The sequence below is a fragment of the Puma concolor genome, chromosome B2 (genome assembly GCF_028749965.1).
Source record: "Puma concolor isolate L17-30 chromosome B2, mPumCon1.1.hap2, whole genome shotgun sequence".
NCBI lineage: Eukaryota > Metazoa > Chordata > Mammalia > Carnivora > Felidae > Puma > Puma concolor.
The window spans coordinates 13,096,975-13,116,691 of NC_141671.1; the positions used below are offsets into that span (position 1 = coordinate 13,096,975).

The 19,717-nt window shown below is 50.3% G+C and overlaps 1 protein-coding gene across 1 annotated transcript in view; it reads right to left on the minus strand.

Moving 5' to 3' along the window:
* The window catches only part of GMPR (guanosine monophosphate reductase), a 44,740-nt gene extending 26,426 nt beyond the window's left edge, over positions 1–18,314 (minus strand). Inside the window, exons 1-4 of the mRNA XM_086706213.1 lie at positions 18,149–18,314; positions 9,282–9,401; positions 6,552–6,635; positions 3,505–3,678 (exon numbers count right to left, since the gene is read on the minus strand). Of these exons, the coding sequence (XP_086562339.1) occupies positions 3,505–3,678; positions 6,552–6,635; positions 9,282–9,401; positions 18,149–18,235 (465 nt within the window). The 5' untranslated portion in view covers positions 18,236–18,314. The remainder of the gene's footprint in view (positions 1–3,504; positions 3,679–6,551; positions 6,636–9,281; positions 9,402–18,148) is intronic.
* Between the last annotated feature and the right edge of the window lie 1,403 nt (positions 18,315–19,717).

A 19,717-nucleotide genomic window follows, 5' to 3' on the forward strand; every position in this document is an offset into this window, starting at 1 on the left:
TTGGCAGCCTCCCTCCTCCTGCACTGCCCCTGTCCCCTTGTCTGCAACCCTGAGGCCTGGAACACGGGCTCCCTGAGCTCCACAGCGGGCAGCTTGCCTCAGCTGTCGGCAGGGCCAGCTGTGAGCTAAAACTCATAGCCCACTGGAGCACAGGATAGAAAGCTCTGGGGCTCCAAATGATTTATTTGTTTATTTTTTTAATGTTTATTTATTTTCGACAGAGAGAGAGAGAGAGAGACAGAGACAGAGTGCGGGCAGGGGAGGGGCAGAGAGAGAGAGAGAGGGAGACACAGAATCTGAAGGAGGCTCCAGGCTCTGAACCACCAACACAGAGCCCAACATGGGGCTCAAACTCAAGAACCTTGAGATCGTGAGCTGAGCCGAAGTCGGACACTTAACTGACCGAGCCACCCAGGAGCCCCCAACTGATTTCTGCAATCACTTATCCTTTTGAAAGAAGGGGCACATGTTTTCTCTGCCTTCTTAAAACAAAAACGAATAATCTTCCCATCCCACCTTCCGTTTTCTTCCCTATCAACCTTCCACGTCCACCTCAGTGCTCAGGGCATATGCCCCCAACGGTCCTCACAACCGACAAACAACTGTGTGTGAACCCCACGCCGTGTGACCCCCTCCGTCATTCTCCGGCTGTTATTATCCTTGACCTCCTTTCTGTCGGTGCGGAAAATGAGACTCAGAAGGTGAGGTGACTTCCCCAGGGTGGCTGAGCTCCCACCAACTCCAGGGGCACTCAGTTAGCGATTCTCAGGGTGTTACAACCGGCGGCAAAGTAGAGCAAGGGGGAGGGGCAAGGGAGACGTGTGGGAAACAGAATTACGGATTTGTTCCAGCAGGAACAGCATACCTGCCCTGCCGTTTCCATAAAACCATGCGGCTGCGTCTCCATATGCTACGGAGCAAAAGACGACACAAGAGCCATGCGGGCAGGGTTACCGCTTACACAAGGGGCAAAACCAGGCACGATTAAACAGTGTTAAGAAGAGATCAGTGGTGGTGAGACCAGAGACATGCAAGGAAGGAAGAGATCACTAGAGTCCGGGGGGGCGGGGACAGCCCTCTTGGGTGGGAGTAGGGGCTTCTGGACGTAGGTACACTGGAAGGCTTGCTTAGGCTAGGACTATTTATGAAACACTCAGGTTCTAAGCACTTTTCTGTAGGTATGTCATATTTCACAATTCAAGGCAAGGATTACTAAAGAGAAAGAAAGGGGAACCACTGAGTCGCCTTACTAAATCCGTGTCATTTCTCATGCCTGACCCTTCGGAACTCTCCTGCCAGTGGAGGTAAAGGACGACGTCCCAGGTTTATCAGTCGCTTCTACCCCCAGCACAACTGACACACTGGAGGTGACCTGGAAAGATCTGGAACGATCTAGACCACACCACCACCTCAAAGCAGAAACCTAAGGAATGCCCGATCTTCTTCTCTCCACAAGGAATGAACAAAGGTCTCCTCAAGACATATTTGTCACGCTCTTTCTCTGGCCACGCGGGCAGTGTTTCACACGATCTACATTTAATACCCCATACTGTTTAGGGCTACCAGGTCTCAGCTGAAGGGCTGGGGCTTCCGCAGTCCCGGGAGTCCAGCCTTCTACTCGCTCTTGCGTGAGCAAAAGTTACCACCGATGGCTGTCACCACAGAAGAGCCTCAGGACACCAGATATTAGACACCAACAGACCCGGCTTCAAACCCCAGCTTAGCTGTTCCACATTGGTATGACCTTGTGAAAACTCCAAGTGTACGAGCAGATCAGAGCCTAAGATTCCTCATCTGGGATACATCTGGGATAGCAGTTCCCACTCTTAACAGAAGAGAAAGAACAGATGTGAACTTTCTGAAACCTACTAGGTATTCAATAAGCAGTATTACCGTTACGGAAGAAAGCAATGACACCGCAGCACGATTAGGGAGGGTAAAATGAATTTTTCAGTCTCCCACCCAACTTCTCCTACTGTACTGCTGATCGACCTTGGGGCAACTCTTGATTCTTTCTTCTCCTGTAATTGGAAAGCATGAAAATACACACTCAAAAATCCTTGTCAATTCTTAACAGATTTAACTCCACTAACAGAAATAATTCCTGGGTGCCAACTTCCTTACGATGCCGAGATACGAGGAGAAATAAAAGTCAGAGTTTAAAACAACGGAGACACAGGGAAATTACCTAGTGGCCGCTCTGTAATCGTCATGTTACCTAAGACAGTAAAGACACACACAATTACGACACAGATTTTCCAAAAGCCCAATTTTAACTCAAGAGCCTCCGGTCCCTTTTTCGGTCAATCCACCTTTGTTGGCAACCACAAACACACTTTCTGACCAGCGAAGGTGCTCCTAATTAGGAAGGGACACAAAAGACAGCCAAAGTCAAGAATAAGGGTCGTAGACAAAGCAAAACTCCAACCGGCTGGCTACTGTTCCCATGAGGCACTTCAATTGCTCTGGTAGAATTTTCCACTGAAAAATTAGGAGAGGGGTACAGATGACCTAAAAAGGTTGCAACCATGGGGCGCCTGGGTGGCGCAGTCGGTTAAGCGTCCGACTTCAGCCAGGTCCGTGAGTTCGAGCCCCGCATCAGGCTCTGGGCTGATGGCTCAGAGCCTGGAGCCTGTTTCTGATTCTGTGTCTCCCTCTCTCTCTGCCCCTCCCCCGTTCATGCTCTGTCTCTGTCCCAAAAATAAATAAACGTTGAAAAAAAAAAAAAAAAAAGGTTGCAACCTAACCCCAGTTTCATTGTTTTGTTTTTTTTTTTAATGTTATTTAGAGAAAGAGAGAGCATGCCCACGCAAGTAAGGAAGGGTAGAGAGAGACTCTTAAGCAGGCTCCGCACTGTTAGTGTGGAGCCTGATGCGGGGCTCGAGCTCACGAACCACGAGATCACGGGCTGAGCTAAAATCAAGAGTCGGACGCTTCACCGACTGAGCCGCTCAGGCACCTCTCATTGTTCTCATTTTTTAAAAATAAACTCCTTGAGTAAAGAGGGTCACGGAAGACCTTTGTTCAAGGGGCACACACGGTAAGAAACATTTGATAACATTTAGCAGAGATAAAAAGCCAACACCCTGTAACGTTGATCTGGATTTTACTTTTTTTTTTTTTAACGTTTATTTATTTTTGGGACAGAGAGAGACAGAGCATGAATGGGGGAGGGGCAGAAAGAGGGGGAGACACAGAATCGGAAACAGGCCCCAGGCTCTGAGCCATCAGCCCAGAGCCTGACGCGGGGCTCGAACTCACGGACCGCGAGATCGTGACCTGGCTGAAGTCGGACGCTTAACCGACTGCGCCACCCAGGCGCCCCAGGATTTTACTTTTTATGGGGAGCCAGTCTGCAGACCTTCCATCGCCGCCGCCTCTTCGTGAGGATTCTCCACTCGTCTCAACAAGAAAGCACCGACACAGCCCCCCCCCCCCCCCGTCCCGCACACGGAGCAAGCCTCTCTCGGCTCCCCCACCCGGAGAGCCCTCCGCCATACCTACCATGATAGTGTGTTCTGGGAATCTGGCACGCACCAGCTTCACGAATTCCACAAAATGTTCTGAGTACCCATTGGCCACGTCCAGGCAGATAAACTTGACCTGCGGCACAGCTTCCAAGATGCTGCTCATCTTTTCCAGATCGCTCTTCCCGCTGCCCGAACTCACGGCTACGTGCTGTACCAAAACACACGGAGAAGCGCAAGGCCTGAGGAGTAAGTAGCATTCAAAGGCAGACCCTGCCCCCCACCCCCCCACTCGCCTATGCTGAGGACGGTGCAGTGACTCTTCGAGGTGTACCCAGGTCAAATACACACACGGCAGATCTGCTCAAGAAACACAACAGCAGGGGCGCCTGGGTGGCTCAGTCGGTTGGGCGTCCGACTTCGGCTCAGGTCATGATCTCCTGGTTGGTGAGTTCGAGCCCCGCCTCAGGCTCTGTGATGACCACTCAGAGCCTGGAGCCTGCTTCGGATTCTGTGTCTCCCCACTCTCTGCCCCTCCCCTGATCATGCTCAGTCTCTCCCTCTCAATAATGAATAAATGTTTCAAAAAAAAAAAAAAAAGAAACACAACAGCAGGGGTAAGGGAGACTCGTGATCCATTCATTAGGTTAACTATACTTTGCTTCAGTTACCTTTCCCCCCATTAAAGTGCATATATCCTTAACCTTGAACCTCGGCCACAGAATCTTCCAGTGAGTACATTTTTTTTTAAATGTTTATTTTTGAGAGAGAAAGCGCCAGTGGGGGAGAAGCACAGAGAGAGGGGGGCAGAGGATCCAAAGCGGGCTCCGCGCCTACAGCAGAGAGCCTGATTCGGGGCTCAAATTCACGAACTGCGAGATCACGGTCTGAGCTGAGATCAAAGTCGGGCGCCCACCCTACTGAGCCACCCAGGCGCCCCTCGGGTAACTACATTTCTAATTATTCAGGAAACCTAGTCCTTGGCTTTTCCTTGGTTTCTTCAAGACCTGTGGAACTCTGAACCGTGGAGCTGCTGGTGTGAACTCTCTTCTAGGAGATGAGGAGAAGCAGAAGACTAAGACGTGGCCAGTCAACACAGGCTTCCTCCTGCTGAAGCTGCGGCCGTCACTGAGCATCTTGTATAGCAAGCAGGAGGGAGGGGAAGATGTCTCAAACTCCTCTAACAGAACTCCTTCCTCTCTCTTTTTCTCAAGTTTACGTATTTATTTTTAGAGAGGTGGGGGGGGAGGGTGGGGCAGACAGATGAAGAGAGAGAATCCCAAGCAGACTCTACGCTGCCAGCCCAGAGCCCAACGTGGGGCTCGAACTTACAAACCGTGAGATCACCTGAGCCGACGTTAGACGCTTTCCCAACTGAGCCACCCAGGTGCCCCATCCTTCTTATTTTCATTTTTACTCCCAATACGATAATTTCACAACATGCAAGTCGTAACCTACACAAAGAGCTCCAAGACTCGGGGTTCCTATTAAAAGGGAAAAACGTCCAAACGGTGCAAGAACCCATGAGCCTAAAATGATCCTTCCCAGCCGCACCTGTCCCTGTTCACATCTGGAGCCACCGCACGACCCTCAGGGAACACCCTCTTCCCCAACCTCCACAGCACCGACGCTCTCCAACCCACCCCCCTGCTCCTGTGAAAATCTGCTCCTTGGGGAAAAAAAAAAATTTGTTTTTAGTCATTTGTGCCTTAGTGCCACTAAGCCATGGGATTGTGCCTGGAGTCGGCATCTCTCCTTTTATATTTTATGTCACTTCTCTAAAGCCAGAAGTCACAGATGGGGGACCTATCTGAATATCCTTTGTGGCTCCCCCCAAATCACAACAATGTAGTGACAACCCAGATACTGAGTGTAAACAGCCCAGTCACTCGATACGTGTGTATTGTTCTTTGCGTCGACACCCGTTTTCACTGCTCCCGCTGACATTCTGACCAGCTCCGGCCCCATCCATCCCTCCCACGAGAGCAAGGCTGCCTTTCCCATTTTCCCTTTCATTGCTGTTAAAGTCTGGCAAGTGAAACTCAACATTGGTTCATTTGTCTCCGTGTCACCAAGCATTTGACATTTTCCCCTTTTCAATTCGCCTTTTAATTTGGGGGGGGGGGGCACGGAGGCAGAGTAGGAAGTCAAACGATCACAGTTGGTCACGAAGGTCAGGGTGCCAGCTTAGAACACGTTGCCAGAAACTCCCATACAGGAGTCAGAGGTATGACCAAAAAAAAAAAAAAAAAAAATCATTGCTCTCCGAACTCCTTACAGAGAAGGGAAGAAGGTGGCACAATTATAATTCATTCAAACACAACGTGGGGAAAAAAAATGAAAAGATCTGGCAGCAAGCCAGAATTACTGTATCGCCCAAACCACCTTCTCGCGAACCCACAATCTCCATGCAGCACAGCCGGGGACGGGAAAAAGAGAGCAGCGTAATAAGCTCAAAAGCAGCACCGTATGAAGTCATTTTCCAATCACACATGATCTGATCACAGGGGAGAGCGACTCCAATGCCAAGAGACTTCTCTGCTGGCACTGGCTCGGGATGTGCCAGGTGCCAAGTCAGGTGCGTTACATAATAATAGGGATTTTCCTTATTTTCAAACTGCCTTCTTTTTTTTTTTTAATAACAGCTTTATTGAGATATAATTACACACCTCACAGCTCACCCCGTTAGAGAGTGCAGTCCAAGAGTTTCTGGCATATTCAGAGTCACGCATCCGCCCTCACGATTTTAAAACACGTGTCACCCCAGAACCTCGGTCGCTCCCACATGCTTTAGCCCTCACCCTCAAATTCCCGCCCCTCCGCCCGCCTTAGGCAACCACCAAAATCTACTTTGTCTCTGTAGGCTGGCCTGGTTTGCCATTTCATGTAAACAGACACAGATTTTCATGCCCGGCTTTTTCCCTCGGCGGAATGTTCTGGAGGTTCAGGGGCCCACTACCGCCTCTCCCCAGAGCTCTAAGGACTCCGCATGTCCGTCTGCAGGTCAAATCCTCTCGACTACCCTGAAGTCTGTCTCCCCACCCCCTGCAAGCAGTGTAATTTATAACCAGGGTGTAGTCTTACCGGCAGACATTCTGGGTGATTAGCAGCAAAGAGCTTCCATTCATCCAGGGCGTAGTGCTTATGAATTGCCGTAAACATGGAGTGCTAGGGAATAAAACAGCACCATCAGCGCAAGAAGTCAAATGAGTCAGCTCTCCTGCCTCCGAGTGGCAGGGGTGACCCCACAACACAGAAGCATTAGGCGTTCCTGATGTTCACACTTGATTTGCTTTAAATATGCTAAGAGCCAAAAACAGACAAGGTGTGACCAGTGAAATCACAAAACCGCCGATGGGACAACACTGCCTTCCGGACTCAGGAGGCCCTGCCCGGAGGCCGGGGAGGGAGGGAAAGGGAAGAGTTCTCAGAACCCTGTCCAGGCCCACCACCTGAGTCAGGCACAGAGCTGAGGACAGCAGCTGCCCTGCCCCTAAGGGTCACCGGAGGGCCACCTGCTGCTTAAGCCAATCCAAAAGAACCTCAACTGACACCTGAAAGCTTTTCTTTGCGTTCATGATCTAAATATGTCTTGCTAAACATGGGCGGTTGTTGGTATTTTTGAGTGAGGGCGGGAGGGAGGAAATTCTGTAACTTACAGTCCCCAATCTAGGACTATCAACCCGATCCAACATCGAACACTTTGGTCCCAAGCACTCTGCACACCATTTCGTGCCATTTACCCCTTCGAGCAACCTCGTACAGTAATTCTGGCTTCGCGGACAGAAACGGAGCTTAAGGAATTTAACAGCTGCTTGGCCAAAGGGGGGCAAAGGCCCGAATCAAACGCCTATCTGACTGCAGAGCTCGGGCTCCTTCTCTGTCAGGACCCTCTCCTAACTTCCCTGGGTTGACTTCCCCATCTACAATTTCCCATTCTAAAATTCCATGGCTTTATTAACTCATACTGTCTCAGTGGATCCTAGAAACAGAAAGCTCACAGTGTCCACACACGGTTTCAGCGTATGCTATTTCACTGTATTCTCAGCGTACCTTGTCTCAAGAATGGTGAGTCCTTCCTTCCTGTCAACACGGGCAGGGCACAGCAGGCTCTATGTTCTTCACGGACTAGTAATCTGATAATTAATCAGGACTATTCATTGCTCTCTGATCCCACCCACTCTTATACTAATACATAATTCATTAGTAGCAATGGCTGATCACAGAGCAGGGCAAGGAAAAGACAAGGAGGAAAAAAAACAAAAAACAAAAACAAATTCCTTTAGCAATGAATTCACTAGCCTCCGGGCCAAAACTCGGTGGGGGCTGAACAGAACTGATCACGGAGTCAGACAGACCACCCCCGATTCCACTATCCGAATTCATAATTTGTTTGAAAATCTTCCTTCTAATCACTGGCTAATAATGAATCCTAACACCTCCTGAGGTTTGGCTTGCTGCCCACAGCGAGAAGCTCTTTCAACTAATTGGATTTATCTTTTCCCTTGGCAGGCATTATCAATGGAAATAGACACACACACTCTGTGCACGTCGGAAGCAAACATTTCACATCTCAGATGAATAAGGTGTGTTGCATCTCGGACGTAGCCGCGTGGGACAAAGGTCCTGCCCACAAATGGCTTTTCTTTTATTTTTCCTAAGGCCTGGCTACTAACTATTCCCCTTATAGGAGATGAGACTAGTTAACTGGCTAAAATGGACCTTGTGTGGTTAGGTCTGTTAGGTTGTTACCTGTCCGTGTGAGTTGGGAGGCAAATCCCTTATTTAGGAGTCAGTCTGGGTTTGAATCTTGACTCTGTCTCTACCCGACTGGATGCCCTGAGCCAAGTGACCTCTCGTCTTCCTCGCCTCAGTTTCCCCGTCAGGAAAAGGAACACACAGGGAGGAGCTGTCACAACATTACACACGTTGTATCCACTGGCTGGCACATCAGTGCCCCATAAGTGTTTCGTACATAATTAGGTAATAAACGCTATTGCACAGACTGCATACAAAGGCGGGCCTGCCCTAATTTATTTTATTTTTGTAAATATTTACTTATTTTTTGGGAGAGCACAAGCTGGGGAGGGGCCGAGGGAGAGGGGACAGAGGATCCTAAGCGGGCTCTGCGCTGACAGGCTGACAGCAGAGAGCCCCATGTGGGGCTTGAACTCATGAACTGTGAGATCGTGACCTGAGCCGAAGTCAAGACGCTCAACCAACTGAGCCACCCAGGTGCCCCCCGCCTTACTTTTTTTTTTTTTTTTTTTTTTTTCAATGTTTATTTATTTTTGGGACAGAGAGAGACAGAGCATGAACGGGGGAGGGGCAGAGAGAGAGGGAGACACAGAATCGGAAACAGGCTCCAGGCTCTGAGCCATCAGCCCAGAGCCCGACGCGGGGCTCGAACTCACGGACCGCGAGATCGTGACCTGGCTGAAGTCGGACGCTCAACCGACTGCGCCACCCAGGCGCCCCCCCCCCGCCTTAATTTTAAAGGCAAGGTCACTCTCCTATAACACGACACTAGTCTCACTTGATAATATCTCTAGTTTCTAAAACTACCAGGAGCATTTTCAAGGAAGAAACGGGTGCAGACCTAAGCCATCTCCTTGAACGGGTGCAGAGTCCAGACTCTGTCTTCTGACGGAAAAGAAAAGAAGTACCTCCCAGCAGCCATCAGACTCAGAACCGAATAGTTCGGCCACAGTAAATGATCCGGAATGTCTCAGTTTTCTCCTCTTCTTTGTGTCTGAGCGAGTCCGGGCTGGGCTCCTGACCACCTGTCCAGGGTGAGCAATAGAGTCATCCTACCTGTGACATCACTGCTGCCATCTCGAATGTCCCCACGGTGTCCATGTTGGCCACAATGATGGGGATCCCCGAGTAGGTCTGCTTCGAGTTCCGAAACGTGAAGGTACGCTCAAGATCCACCTAATTGGCAAAAAGGGAAACAGAAACAATGTGCTCTTCAAGTGATCCGTGAAGAACTTCTAGAGTTTGGAGCAAGGGCGAACAACAAAAAGCAAGTGTGTGTCCGTTGGTCTCTTAGGGGCTGAGCCACGTGCCCCCAAAACAGGAGAGCTCCTGAAGAGTCAGAGTAACAGGTGGTCATCCAGGGACAAAGCCAACGCAGTACAAGGCACTGGTGGCCCGCCATCGATCCAAACCTCAGAATCGGAAGCTCTCTCCCTCAGCTTTGCTCCCAACCCACTGCCTGCCACCTTCCGCCCCCAGCCCCATCCATCCTGGCCCTAAACACCCACGCGCATGCTACATTTCCCCACTTCCAGGCACCGGAGGGACCATTCCCCTCCTGGGAAAATCCGCTCCACCCTTCCCTGCCAGGCATGACGTTCCCTTTAATTCTCACCCACCGAGAGAAGCAGACACTCCAAATTCACCCACAGCGAGCTGCAAACCATGAATCCCTTAACCTGTCAACCTTCTCAGCTTGCTTTGTAATTCTGAGCATCCTTCAAAGAGCTGAGAGGAAGTACAGGAAGCCAGGTGTCTAAGCAAACACACACTTGTTCCTTTGACGCGCAAATGGTGGAGGGAGGGCCCTCCAATTCTCCTGTCCCTCCAACTTCGGGGCGTCGTCGTGTCTAACCCAGCCCCAGCGGTCGGGGATCCAGGGCAGGTAAGCCAGGATGGTGGGCGCAGCAAAAGTCTGCTAGGCACGCACCAAGAGCTAACAGAGTCAGAACCCCTTCTTTGTCCCAGGCAGATCCGAGACCTGCGGGGTCACAGGTTTATTCTTCACCCTTTTCCCGCCCCCCTCTTACCACAGGAAGGTCACCCCCCAGCCCCTGCAGGCTCCGCTGCCCAGGCTGGTTTCTGGCCGGGTTCAGCCAATGGAGAAACTGAGTGGGAAAGTGCAGGACCGTGCGGGACAAGGGAGGAGGGCCTGTATGCAGTCAGCGCCGTTCTCCCAGAACGCCTCGCCTCTGCCTCGGCCTGCGTGGCCTCGGCTCCAGCTGTCAGGGAGTGATCTCAGGAACATCACCACCTCCCCTTCCGAAGCCCCTTTTCACTGTCGCCAATCCCTAGGGTGCCTCCACATCTCACGTGGCATCTCAGCTGAGTTCGGATATCTTGCGTTATATTTCCTGTCGTACCTACTCAGCACTGTTTGTCCCCTGGGCTGGACCGTGAGGGACCCAGGATCATCCTGAAAGCAGGTGCTTCCCCAAGAGAACTGGCAGGAGACACACAGGGGTGGATCTCTGGTCTCTGAAGTGATTTCAACCTACATTAATCCTGGATAGATCACCAATAATATATACATATATGAATATATCAGCCATTAATCATTGAATAGATCAGCAATAATCATTCCTTACCACTGTTGGTCTAGTTCCTTCTCTTTTCATTTGAGGCAACTTTTTTTTTAAGTTTACTCATTTACTGAGAGAGAGAGAGAGAGAGAGAGAGAGAGAGAGAGAGAGAGAACAAGTAGGGGAGGGGAAGAGAGAGGGGAGAGAGAATCCCAAGCAGGCTCTGCAATGTCAGCACAGAGTCCAGCGTGGGGCTCGAACTCACAAACCAGGAGATCATGACCTGCGCTGAAACCAAGAGTCTGACGCTTAACTGCTTAACCGACGGAGCCCCCCAGGTGTCCGTCCCTAAGGCAACTTTCACTTTGCAATCAACATGTCAAAAAACACCATGGGACACGTCACTTGGCCTTTCGTGCTTGCTCTCTACACAGCTCCCAGAAGGCTTCCTGGGTGAACGGTGTCCTATGTCTGCACCGGCCTTAAACAGCAAAGCTGAGGGGAAATGAGACGCAGGAACTTCCTGACAGGTGAGGCAGCTTATGGCTTTCTCTACTTCCTTCATTATGACCCTTGGCTGGACTTCAGCGAAGCAAGTTAGATCTACATTCTGAGAGATAACCGAAGGGGTCTATTAATTGCAACCCTCTGTGCTAATGGCACTCCACCATTCTGGCTTGGCAGGCTTAAAATAATCTGAATTCCTTGGTCTCAAATCATTCATACTCCTCCCAAGACGCACAGGGAGGGCAGCCACACTCTGAACCCAGCTGAGCTCGCAATGGGCTTTTCCCAGCACCCCAAAACCTATCAGCAGTATGGAAAAAACAGAACCCTCCCTGGAAAAAGATCAGCCTTGATGGTGAACTCCTGCCCTTATTTTTCGTCTTCCTATGGTAGATTCCATGCAATCCTTAATTCTAAGAATGAGAAATAAAATTGTCTTCCCCAAGTAAAAATAAACTATTGGGAGTACATATGGGGAGTACAAAATAAAAAGCCTCTGCAGAGCGAAGGAAACAATCGACAAAACTAAAAGGCGACCTAGGGAATGGAAGAAGAGATTTGCAAGTGACATATTCGATAAAGGGTTAGTATCCAAAATCCATAAAGAACTTATACAACCTGACACCCATAAGATGAATAATCCAATTAAAAATGGGCAGAGCACCCGAACAGACATTTTCCTAAAGAAGACATACGGATGGCCGAGAGACACATGAAAAGATGCTCATCATCGCTCACTATCAGGGAAATACAAATCAGAACTACAATGAGATATCGCCTCACACCTGTCAGAAAGGCTAAACTGAAAAAGACAAGAAACAACCGATGTTGGTGAGGATGTGGAGAAAAAGGAACCCTCCTGCACTGCTGGTGGGAATGTGAACGGGTGCAGCCACTCTGGAAAACAGTGAGGAGCTGCCTCAAAAAGCTAAAAATAGAACCACCAAAGATTCAGCAATTGCACTGTTGAGTATGTACCCCAAAAAAATACAAAAACACTAATTCAAAGGGATACCCGCGCCCCAGTGTTTGCAACAGCGGTATTTACAACAGCCAAACTATGGAAACAGCCTGACTGCCCCTCAGCTGATGAATGGACAAAGAAGACGTGGTTTATATACACAAGGGAATATTATTCAGCCGTATAAAAGAACGAAATCTTGCCACGTGCAACAACATGTATTACGCTGAGTGAATAAGACAGTAAGAGAAAGACATGATTTCACTCATATGAGGAATTTAAGAAACAAAACAAATGAACAAAGGAAAATGGGAGAGAGAGAGAGAGAGAGAGAGAGAGAGAGCGGCAAACCAAGAAACAGACTCTTAACTCTGGAGAACAAACTGATGGTTCCCAGAGCGGAGGCGGGAGGGGGGATGGGTTAAACAGGTGATGGGGATTAAGAGTGCACTTGCTATGATGAGCACCAGGTGATGTATGGGATTGTTGAATTACCATATTGTACATCTGAAACTAATATGAATTTTTAAAAATTTTTTTAATGTTTATTTTATTTTTGAGAGAGAGAACTGTCAGCACAGAGCCCAAGGCAGGGCTCGAACTCACGAACCGTGAGACCATGACCTGAGCTGAAGTCAGGTGCTCAACTGACTGAGCTACCCAGGCACCCCTAAAAAATGTTTTAACTAATCTTCCCTGATCTTACCCACACAAAGACACCCCCCCACAAAATACATCTGTTGTTCACTAAAAGAAATAGATATTTTAAATATTCCAGCCTCCTGGGAACAAAACTTGGTATTTAATCTGCCACAGCTGGTCAATGTACCAACTACAGCACCTCCAAATTCCCACTGTGCTAAGCCTGATTTGCAAGGGAACACAAAGTAATGAACTATCCCTCCCCCACCTCAAAAATGCATGTTTCTCCTGCCCTTTAAACACACCTTCATCAAAGTCAGTCCCACAGCCCAACATTTGGGGGCCAAAAGCACGAATGGAGGGGCGCCTGGGTGGCTCTGTCGGTTAAGCATCCGACTTCAGCTCAGGTCAGGTTCTCGTGGTTCGTGAGTTCGAGCCCCGCGTCGGGCTCCGTGCTGACAACTCAGAGCCTGGGGCCTGCTTCGGATTCTGTGTCTCCCTCTCTCTCTCCCCCTCCCCTGCTCATGCTCTGTGTCTCTCACTCTCAAAAATGAATAAACGTTAAAAAAAATTTTTAAAAAAAAGGCACGAATGGAGACCCACCTACCACATTCCTAAATATCTCAACGTTATGATCGAGCTAACAGGCTTCTACATAAGCATAAGCCTTCTACATTGTGTCCTATCCTCCAACCTTGACAAACATTAATGACCTGGAAAGTACCAGAACATCGTGTCATGGGGAGTGAGCCCCTGGCCTCCGGTCCACACCCTCTTCTCGTCCCACCCAAATCTTGATGTGCACACACAGACCCCCCAGTCTGCACACGAAGCTCCATGCACACACACATCCATTCTCCCAAACAGCTGCCGCCTGGCCACTGCCTGAGGTTGGAGTTGAGCACACCTGCATCACAGCAGGTCCCTGGGAAAACACAGCCTGGGAAGGGGCCCTTCCTTGCAAGCCTTGGAATTAGCCTGCAGTCATCTGGGCAAGGAAATCCAGGACTCTGAGTCCCTGGAACACGGCCTTCATGAAAAGGCATGGCCCTCTGGCCCTGTCCAGTGAGGAGGTATAAGGGAGCAGAGGTGGGGTGTGGGGCAGGGCCCCTTTTGCCTAGATCTATAGGTGGCACTGTTTAAGCAATGCTCTTATTAAATAAAGGATCCATTACCCGTCTCACCTATAAATGGTAAGTCTACAGGGACAATCCCTCTTATCTTTTTTTTTTTTTTTTTAACGTTTATTCATTTTTGAGAGACAGAGAGACAGAGTGCGAGCGGGGAAGGGGCAGAGAGAGAGACACAGAATCCGAAGCAGGCTCCAGGCTCTGAGCTGTCAGTACAGAGTCCGATGTGGGGCTTGAACCCACGTGACCTGATTGGGGCTTGAACCCACGGACCATAAGATCATGACCTGAATTGAGGTCAGATGCTTAACCGACGGAGCCACCCAGGCACCCCCCCTCTTATCTTTATAGTTCTAGAGAGTGGCTTCAAAAGTGTGGAATAAATTAATGTCTGACCAAGAAGTAAGAATGGTATTGTAGCTTGGCCCCCAGCTTTTCTCAGGGCAATGCTTGGTGAGCCCCAGCCCAGCTCTGTGGATGAGTTCTGTCCCTTACAGGCTTCGCCACCAGCTGCCAGGATTTCGAGAAGCTCGGGCGGCTGTACGTTACCAGACAGCCACGGGGTTCTCCAAATGGAAAAGACCCCAGCGGTTAGCCCAGCGTCTGTGTGCACACGAGAATCAGCACAGGAGGATTTCCAAAACACATATGCTCAAGCCGCTCCAAACTTACTGAGAACCTTTGTGCTGGAGACAGTATGTGTATTTTGGAGTGTCTCCTTAGGTGATTCTGAAGCATCCATTAAGAACAATTCTACTCACACCCTCTAATTTCATAGAGGCTGCTATGGTTTGAGCTGTGTCTCCCGAAAGGATAAAAGATCCGTAATAAGGTCTTCGCCGACAATCAAGGTAAGATGAGGTCAGCACAACAGGGCCCCCATCCCAACATGACTGGTGTTCTCAAAATGGGAAAATTTGGACACAGACACACACAGAGAGGGAGAACATCATGTAAAGATGAAGGCAAAGATAGGAACTATGCATCTATGAGCCAAGGAACACCCAAGATTTTGTGTAAACAACCAGAAAAATAGGAGAGAGAAATGTCACAGACTCTCCTTCACAGCACTCAGAAGGATCCAGCCCATGGACATTCTGATCTGCGGCTCCTCGCCTCCTGGAGCGGGAGACAATACATTTCTATTGTGTAAGCCACCTCGTTTTCTGGTACTTTGTTACAGCTGCCCTGTGAAACTAACATAGCGCCACGGTACTGAAGACAAAGTAGTGCACAGCCTGAGCTAAAATTCAGGTCAGCTTGCTCCCAGCCAAATATCCTCTCCACTGCCGTGCTCTGATCCCCTGCGGGCCAACGTGCAGTGGACCCCTGAGGGTTGACCAGACCTTTCTGGAGCCGATCTGCCTCTCCCTGGACCACTGGTGAAAAAAATCACTAGAGAGTTTTAAAAGAAGACTGAATTCTTCTCATTGTGTCGTGTCTTCTCTGTCTTAGGACAAGTGGCCAATTCTCTACTGCAAATTTCCTCATGGCCTGACTTCCAAAGCTATGGCTGTGTTAGTAAATTTGTTTTTTGTTCTTTTTTTTTTTTTAATCTTACCCTAGCTTAAGGGCTCAGGTGGGACATCAGAGCCAGAAATGGGTTCTCAGGAAGAACTGCTCGGGGAGTCAAGGAATGTCTGGATGTCCCCAGTGCATCAGATAAAGCCAAAGTTTGTGCTTACACGTGACTTCCTTTGAATGGATTACCCAACCGTCCCCAAGGAGCCCTGTGGGACTTTATTCTCCTGTACCAGGGGCTTGTGAAGATGTGTGTAAATGCAAAGAGTGGACAGCTGAGAGACGACTGCCCGTCTGGCACAATCACAGGAAGGCCACCTGGGCCACCTCCACCTGGACCCTTTGCCGCTGGGAGCTGACCTCAACTTCATTTTATGTTTACATTTGCAGAAATGCCCTTACCGGAATACTAGAACATCTAAGTGGGTGATCATTCTGCCTCTCTCTCCATTTTCTGCTCCCTGGCTGATATCCAACACCAGGCCTGGCTCTTAGCAAAAAACCGTCGCTGTGATAAATCTTGTCAAGAGTCGAAACTCCCTTCCCAGAGCCAGACTCTGCTCTTACAGGGTATGTTTTCTCTCCTGGCTCCACTCAGCTCTGCTCTCTGGTTAGGCTCAAAGACTGTCATTTACCACTTTCAAATTTGTTTTCAATTTGCATGCAGGGGGGCACACATTTTAGGCTTATACCTGATGGCACAACGAAAAGTTTTTAACTCCCTGTAAGACATTTCAGGCATCCACAAGCAAACTGAGAAAACACTGAGAGGGGATTGGAATCCTGCTTAGATCTAGGGCTAACTAGATCCCTCAACATCAACTAAAGCAGGCAGATTGTGGGACACAATCAGCCAGGCACCTACGCTATTAGGGGAACCAACTGGAAAGGCAATCCAGTTAACTTAGGTTTCCATTACCAGAGCTGGCAAACTCCCACAGAAATGGAACTGTGAAAACATTTCCCAAGGGCACAGAGTTCTCACTGCAATGTGGACACGTAGATTGCAAGGTGCCATTGGAAGCTGGGACATTAACAGTTTCAATCGGCTCAAAGTATGAAACCAAATGATGCAGGACATCATACTATTCTCTGGAAAAGAGTAATTCATTCTATTACCTAAATTCTACATGTTCTACCTTCTCCAGATCCTTTCTGGCTCAGAAAATACGTACAATATATCCTTGTTTTAAACACCCATTTGGCTTAATAAGTTTCTCTCTCCTAAGTGGATTCTGAACAAATACTGAAAGAATGTTGAGGCCACCACTTTATCTGTCTGCCCAGAAGCCCCACCTCCTGTCTTGTTCTGGCCTTAGGCAGTGGCTACCTATCACCCAAACCATTTGTTTTTCTTTCAAAAGTCGGCCACTCTTTTAGCACCTTTAAGGACACGAGGAAGGACAGGAAGAGGGTGGTCCCATCTAGGGTGATAAGGGCTAACCATTCCGGGCCTCCTGCAGTCCTGTCCAGACCCACCCTCTCCGGGTCTCTGGGTCCGGCTGCCAACCCTCCTGCTTGAGGTGTCTTGTTCTGGTCACCGGCTAAAACAGGACATGTCTTTAATCCAAACAAGCCCTCGGCTGGCAACCCCAGGCGCTGCGGTTGGGCCCGGGCACAGGCACAGGCGGGCAGCAGAGTTCTTGCAAGAGGGTTTATTTATGGTCTCGTGGAGCGGAGCCTTTGGAAGAGTGTGCTGGCTTGGACTCCTCCTGTTTACTCCTGCGGACCCCACCTCCACACGGAGTCACTTCCTCACCTCCTTCTCCAGCTCTCAGAAGCCAGGCAAAGCCACGGTCACCAGCACACCCTCCTCGGGGGGACTCCTTCCGTGCAACTAGTTTATCCTTCAGGCTGTGACCTTCCTCAGCCCCAGCCGGGGCAGCACCTTCCCTCTCACTGGGGGCCATAGCCAGTCTTCGATCTCATGGACACAGAACCAGCCAAACTGCCCAGGGGGTCCAATCTGCCTCTCACCCTCGCACCTGTGCTGGGGTGTTTTCTGCCTCCCTACAGCTGTCCAGTAAGTAGAGTGGCGCCAGGCACGCGTCCCCAGCCTCACTCCCAGCAAGGTCACTGAAACGTGGAAAGTAAACCCTGAACTTTTGCCGCTCTGGAATCTGCCCGTTTTTCAGGCGTTTTTTTAAAAAATTCCATTGCCGGAGCTGATACTAACGCGGCAGTCGGTTCTCCGCACTGAGAGACAATGCCAAAATCACAAAGCTCTTCGTCGCTGTCGTCCTCTCCTTTCCACTTGGGCTCCACTCTTGTCATTTCTGCCCTACGTGCACCCCTCCAGCCACCCTCCCATTCTTTCTAAAACGGCTGGCCACTTGATCTTTGTTCCTCTGTGGTCTAGCCTACTGTGTACTTCCCCCAGCCCACTCAGCCGGGCGTATTTAGAATTTTACGCCGGAGCTGGGTCCCTTAAAGACACTTCAAGTCCCGGCGGGGAACCAGCCGGCTTTCCCCTCTCTCGGCAGATGGGGAGGGCCAAGGGGGCCAGCCTCCCATCCACCAAGAGACACACGGAAGAGCCGGCTGGGTCAAGCACATCCCTCCTCCTCCCACCGTCCTCCCCCACCCCGGCTAACGCGGAAAACAAATCCCACCCTCACTGCGGCTCTCGAAGGGGCCCACCTCGGCTCGGCTCCTGAGGCTGCTTCGCTTGGGTCGGAGCAGCACATCCTTAAAGTCCAGCTTCAGATCTGCATCTATGCGGGGCATGGTGCAGATCCGCGCGCTGAGGCAAGCCCGGCTGGAGCTGGCAGCTCCTTCCTGCAGCTCGGGCGCCGGGCGGCGGGGGGGGGGGCGGCCCGGGGCGCGGGGGCGGGGCGGGAGGCGGGGCATGGGCTGTGGGCGGGGCGAAAGGAGGGGCGGGGCGATGGGCAGGGAGGGGGCGGGGCTTCCCGCGTGTGGCCGCTAGCCGACCAAGGGGCGCGCGCCTTGCGCCCTTAAGGCCTCGCGAAGCGGCAGTCGCGCTCCACCCACCCGCGCGCTCCCTGGGCCCGCCCCGCTCCCGCTCTGGGCAGTGTGGGGGGGGGGGGGGGGGGAAGGGGGAGGGGGGGAGGGGGATGGCGGGGTAGGGACAGACCCGTGGCTCACAAGTTGGCCAGCGTGACATTTTTAACAAACCTTCCTCGCTCCCGCTTACTGACTTGTTGGTTGCGGTGACCGAACTGGCTGGGATCGGTCGGGGAGGCCGGGGGAATGCGCATCGTCACGTGGGTCACCGAGGTCTCCCCTCCCCCCACCCCCATAGGGAGGAGACTTGGCCTGTGCCTGCCTCCCTTGAGGGAAAAGGCCGCTCCTGGGAGGTTTTGCTTCTTTCTCTAATTTCAAGCCCTGTGTGCCCATCAAGTGCTGAGTCAGACCTCTGGCATGCCAAAAGAATAAATCCTGGGGAAGTTGGATAGAATTAAGGAGAAGATTGTGGGCAGGTAAATCTATTTGGCGACCCCGGGGATGAGGCCATTTTTTGTATCCCCTTTGGATGTCAGGGGTATGTTTGTTAGAATAAAAGCGGTGAGGTGTCTAGTCAGTGCAGATCCTGGACTTTGAGGGACCTGACTCCCCTCTGAGGGTTGCCTGTCATGTCAGTTTATTTTTCACTCACTTGTTGACTTGACTGCCGGGAGCCTTTATTACACATTAAGGATGTGCTTAAATGCTAGGCCTGCACCTTCTGAGTCATTCAGAACAACCCACTGAAGAGGGAACCGCTTTGCAGATAAGGCAAATGAGGATCACATTAAGGAAATGACTTGTCCATGGTGGCCTTAAAGTTAAATATAAATTGCTCGGTCGTTAGAACTTACTGCGACCTTAACTGAGGCTGCTTTTGCCCTGAGGCTTTGCTCTGTGGGGGTTCAAAAGCTGACTCCCACTGCTTGCTAGCTGGGTGAACTTCCGGGGAGTCGCTTTACTTTTTTAAACCTCAGTTTTTTAATAGGTGAAAAGAGAAAGAAGAAAAAGGCTTAATGTCATCTCCCAGGCTTTTGTGAGACTAAAGGGGTGTGTGTGTGTGTATTTGCGCGCACAGGCACACACACACACACACACACACAATTTATGTACCCTGAATTATTGAATCGCCTGAAGCTAATATAACACTGTTAACTAACTGGAATCAAAATAAAAACTTAAAAAAAATAAAGTGTGCTTACACAGGCAAAAAGAAATGTATGTCCCCTAGTTGCTCAGTAAACG